The sequence below is a fragment of the Canis lupus genome, chromosome 10 (assembly GCF_011100685.1).
Source record: "Canis lupus familiaris isolate Mischka breed German Shepherd chromosome 10, alternate assembly UU_Cfam_GSD_1.0, whole genome shotgun sequence".
Classification (NCBI taxonomy): domain Eukaryota; kingdom Metazoa; phylum Chordata; class Mammalia; order Carnivora; family Canidae; genus Canis; species Canis lupus.
In genome coordinates this window covers 17,304,917-17,310,406 of record NC_049231.1, presented here as the reverse complement: position 1 = coordinate 17,310,406, position 5,490 = coordinate 17,304,917, and the positions used below count along the sequence as shown (strand labels likewise).

The 5,490-nt window shown below is 33.4% G+C and overlaps 1 protein-coding gene across 1 annotated transcript; it reads left to right on the top strand.

Moving 5' to 3' along the window:
- The first annotated feature begins 507 nt into the window (after positions 1 to 507).
- On the top strand, positions 508 to 2,726 carry LOC119873565 (olfactory receptor 11H6-like). The gene is made up of 2 exons (XM_038551556.1): positions 508 to 556; positions 1,747 to 2,726. Exons 1-2 carry the CDS (start codon positions 508 to 510, stop codon positions 2,724 to 2,726), a joined length of 1,029 nt encoding a protein of 342 aa, XP_038407484.1.
- The last annotated feature ends 2,764 nt before the right edge of the window (positions 2,727 to 5,490 follow it).

The window sequence follows — 5,490 nt, the reverse complement described above, 5'->3', positions numbered from 1 at the left end:
CCTTTATCGCCAGAGGGATTATTTCTTATCACACCTGAACAGCAAATATGCCTGCCAAAATCATTTTGTGTGTTTGTATATCTCTTGTTGTTCCAAATAACAATCCTTGAGTTAAAGTAGGAAACATATTTGAATTTGAAACAAATTTCAGCATGCTGAGTAAGGAGCAGAATAGGAAACCGGGTTCAGCAGGGCCATTGTGTGTTATAAATTCCCTCTCTAGAGAGCTACTCCCCAAAGATGATCTTCACAGAAAGGTAAAAGAGCTTAATATATCAGCTGTTCATTTGGTTCTCTGTAAATCATGAGACTATGATTCTCTTTGTTTCCTCTTGCTTTGTCAGTTTATGTAAGCAAGAGAACTATAAAAGAGAAAGCCTGAAGAAGTCCATGACTGATTTCATCATGTTCTTCTCCTGAGAGAGTCAGCAGTTCTATGCATCCCCACTGTATTATATTTATTTTTTTCTGAGATCTGAGATGAGAGTTCTCACTCTGATATAGAAGATGGTGTTCAACAATGCAGATTTTTCTGATACCCATCTGGTATCTTCAGGTAATGTAAAGCTCACCTGACTCATAAAGCTCCTCTATTTCCTCCATCCAACCCTCTCTAGTTTTATATTTGTTTAAATTCCACTTAATATGTGAATTATGAAACTATTCTTTCTCCAGAATCAAAGCCTAGTTTTTTCCTGAGCACTCATAAGCAAATGTTACTTTAAAAATGTATTAGAACTCTTCAAATAGTTTGCCAGTTACCCATATGTAGAGCTCTATGTAGGAGTTGGAGGCCCTAGGTCAGGGAAAATCCCAATAAGTGAGTGTGATTACACTGTGGTTCAATGGAACTTCAGGTGATGGACTGCCTCTATTGTTACTTTCTGTTACTTGTAGGGGATCGAAGACAAGGAAATTTAATTCCTGCTTGAGATTGCAAAATTTGAGGAACAGCTTTTGTGAGCACAGTCAACTTTGATGTAGCTTTATAAATGATGCATATTTGACTCTGCTGTCTGCTAGTATTTCATATCAATTGTGATCTTCATGAAAAGCATCACATAGATTAGGAATTGATTATGATGTATACGGCAATGTTTGATGTGAGAACAATATAATAGAACTTAGCTCCTTAACTTTCTTTGTAAAATAAGGCAGATTGACTGTAACTCTTTTTGAGTGTGTTTTTACTGAAGAGAGGTATTGAAGTGCATGATGTCTAGTAGATTTTTATTTTAATAATAGATTTTATTTAATCATTCTAAAATGAATATAGGGATATTTCACATAACCAAACACAATAAAACTAAAATCAGTCAAATTACAAACATCTGTATCTATTTATATTGTCCCCAAATAAGCTCGACATATTTCTCTCACAAATAGAGCAAGAATATTAAATATCAATAATATCAATATCTTTCTATGTTACAAATATTTAGCCGTGTTTATTCATTCCTTCTTCATTCACTGCTCAACCTAAAAATTGTAGATCTGGCACACTTGACTATTGTCACTCTGAAATAACTTTGATTATAAACATTAGGATGACAGAAGATTTTTTATTTTATTTACTATGTTCAGAACAGACTTAGAAATATATGAAAATCATGGGAATATCACTGCATGGATAATGGTACTTTGTTATTTACTGTCACACAGAATGATCTGTCCCTAAGCAAGGAATATGGCTAATGAACAATACTATAAGGCTATCTGTAATATGGAAATCTGTTATTTTTGCAGCTTTAAAAAAAAAAGAATATTCCAACGTAAATAATTGTTCTAGCTCTGTGAGTGAATTCATCCTTTTGGGCTTCCCTTATACCTGGGAAATTCAGATTCTCCTTTTCTCAATCTTCTGTGGAACTTATATTCTGACACTGACTGGAAATCTGTGCATTATCTGTGCTGTGAGGTGGGACCATCGCCTACAAACTCCAATGTACATCCTGCTGGCCAATTTCTCCTTCCTGGAGATCTGCTTTATCACCTCCACTGTCCCCAAAATGCTAGCCAACTTGCTGTCTGAGACCAGAACCATCTGCTTCTATGGCTGCTTCCTCCAGTTCTACTTCTTCTTCTCCGAGGGCACCGCTGAGACCTTATTCTTGTCTGCAATGGCCTTTGACAGGTTTCTTGCTATCTGCAGGCCCCTGCACTACCCCACTGTCATGACTGCTCAGCGCTGCATCAGAATAGGAGCTGGGTGCTGGGTGTGTGGCTTCTTATACTTCCTCTTGCCTATTTACCTCATCTCTCAGCTCCCATTTTGTTGTTCTAATAAGATTGATCACTTCCTGTGTGACCCAGGACCTCTTATGAAGCTGTCCTGTGTGCCAGCTCCTGCTACTGAGATCATCTGTGCCATCTATAACTCAGTCCTCATTTTCTCCACCTTATTCTTCATTACCAGCTCCTATACCTTGGTGATCAGAGCTGTGCTCAGGGTCCCCTCAGCAGAAGGTCGGCATAAGGCCTTCTCCACGTGTGGCTCCCATCTGGCTGTGGTGTCCCTGTTTTATGGCTCTATCATGGTTGTATATGTAAGCCCCACAGCAGGAAATCCAGCAGGGATCCAAAAATATGTGACTTTGTTCTATTCTGTGTTAACTCCACTTTTCAACCCTTTGATCTATAGTCTTCGAAATAAAGAAATGAAGGAAGCTCTGAGAAAGATATTTAGAATTGTAAGATTTAGTCAAAGGCATGAAAGAAATATTTGAAGAATTTGTTTACAACTGAAATGGTATAGGGAAATAAGTAATTGCAAATTTAACATTCACTTGTATTTATTGAATTAAGAAAATGTCTTTTGGTGAGAACAGATATATATTCAATTATAATTAAATGTTATTTAGTTAACCTGGCATCTGTCCATTTTGCCATTAGAGAGAAAAATTTACGTTGAACATAAAAATTTTCAAAGCTAAGAAAAAAATGATCACTCCTATTTCTGATATTTAGATTTAATACTAGTTAAAATTTTGCTGTCACTCTTATAGATGTATACATATTAGTCTATACTGTATTTTACATTTATTAGTAATATTTTTCTGATGAGTCAAAACTACCATATGCTAAATTTACAAAAACCATGCAGATTTTTCTGATACCCATCTGGTATCTTCAGGTAATGTAAAGCTCACCTGACTCATAAAGCTCTTCTATTTCCTCCTTCCAATGCTTTCTAGTTTTGTATTAGTTTAAATTCCACTTAATATGTGAATTATGAAACTATTCTTCCTCCAGAATCAAAGCCTAGTTTTTTCCTGAGCACTCATAAGCAAATGTTACTTTAAAAATGTATTAGAACTCTTCAAGTAGTTTGTCAGTTACCCATATATAGAGCTCTATGTAGGAGTTGGAGGCCCTAGGTCAGGGAAAATCCCAATAAGTGAGTGTGATTACACTCTGGTTCAATGGAACTTCAAGTGATGGACTGCCTCTATTGTTACTTTCTGTTACTTGTAGGGGGTCGAAGACAAGGAAATTTAATTCCTGCTTGAGATTGCAAAATTTGAGGAACAGCTTTTGTGAGCACAGTCAACTTTGATGTAGCTTTATAAATGATGTATATTTGAGTTTGCTGTCTACTAATATTTCATATCAATTGTGATCTTATTGAAGAAGACCATTGAGTGTGTTATGAAGGACAATATTAGATTGTAACACTTGGTTCCTTAAGCTTCTTGGGAAAATATGGCAGATTGTGAGTAACTCTATTGCATTCAGACATTATTAACATTAACCAACTTTTCTAACATGCTGTCTTTTACTTATTGTTTTATGGGATATCTTTGTATAATGAATGCTATTTGTTTATTTGAAATTATTTTGGCATTTCTTTTCCCATAATTCATGAAATTTTTTGTTTTCCAGATTTTTTTTATTTTTTTCAGATGTTTTTCAAAATTCAATTAAAATTCTTAATCCCTTTAAGATTTGCCTTTTATCTGCCTTGTTTAATGAAGTTTTCTAATCGGTAGCACAGCATTTTCCTATAAAGATTTTGGTATTTTTTTTATTCTGTATTTTCAAATCTGCTACCCATATTCTGATCTTTTTTAATCTTCAGAATATTTCTTATATGTCAAAGATGAGGATATTTTTATGAATGGCTTTTTAAAATTTATTTCCTTTTGAAGAAAGACACTATTCCACATGTCAGTTTTTCAAATTGAAAATGTTTATAAAAACCCATTCTCTTTTTCCATGTATACATGTAACATGTATGTGTATATATGTAACATGTATGTGCATATACATGTGTGCATCTATAAAATAGGTTTTACTTTCTTCTGTCTTCAGTTACAGTGGAGAAACAGAGTAACAAATGGGAAGGTAAATAGAAAATTGAGGGAGGAGATGAGAAAAAATTTACTTGGATAGAAGGCTAGACTACAGGCAGCTATTAATATGAAATCTGGAGAAGATATAATCACATGTGAATAAATTATAGATAGGGAAAGAATTACAAAATGTTCACACATGAAGACACACATGCATGCATATATTCTGAATAGAAAGACACCAAACGAAACAAAGAGAAATAAGTAGACACTAAGATATTGAGATATTTCCACACACACATAGAAATAGTAGAATACATGAAGAAAAACATGAAGAGGGAAAATTCAAAGTTGATGGCAAACGTTATAGGAGATTATTGAGGGCTTATGTGGGCTACAACTGTGTAACACTGTGCCACACACTGAATCTACAGCATCAATATGTGTTCTTATCTGTGATTACTTTGGAATTTAGATGAAATTACTGGTTGTTCCTAAGTATGAACCCACTACTTTTCAAACTTCAAAGCTTATTATAAGAATAATCTTTAAGATGGTATATGATTCCATTAATTTAAAGAGTATATGCAACTGATATGTTATTGAACACTGCATCCAAAACGAATGATGTACGCTATATTGGCTAATTGAGTTTAAATAAAATATTTTATTTTATTTTATTTTTTTAAATAAAATATTTTAAAAAGAAACAATAAAGAGTATGAATGTATGTGAATTCATAATTAAGACCTTAGTACTATGGTTTAATTTATTTTTCTTCTTTATTTGTTGTTCATTTCCAAGCCATCTTTTATAGGTTAATTCTTCGGACATCATTGACAAATAAATGTTGCATATATTTAAGAGTACAATTACATGATTTGATATACATTGTAAAATGATGGCTATAGTAAAAGTAATTAACATGTCCATCACCTCCTATAGTTACTTTTTTCTTGATTCAGGTATAAGATGAATAAATTCTGTAGGTCTAATGTATAGCATGGTGACAATAATTTATAATAACGATTTGAATACTTGATGTGCTGCTGCATTCTCACCACATTTTATTTTTTTTCATTTTATTAACCCTTTATTTTTTTATTATTTTTTAATAATAAATTTATTTTTTATTGGTGTTCAATTTACCAACATACAGAATAACACCCAGTGCTCATCCCCTCAAGTGCCACCCTCA

What these genes read in the sequence shown, in the direction of transcription:
- LOC119873565 (XM_038551556.1), top strand. Translation starts at nt 508, where the DNA reads ATGGTGTTCAACAATGCAGATTTTTCTGATACCCATCTGGTATCTTCA. An exon ending in TACCCATCTGGTATCTTCAG is followed by an intron (nt 557 to 1,746) that starts GTAATGTAAAGC and finishes TTATTTTTGCAG; the next exon opens with CTTTAAAAAAAAAAGAATAT.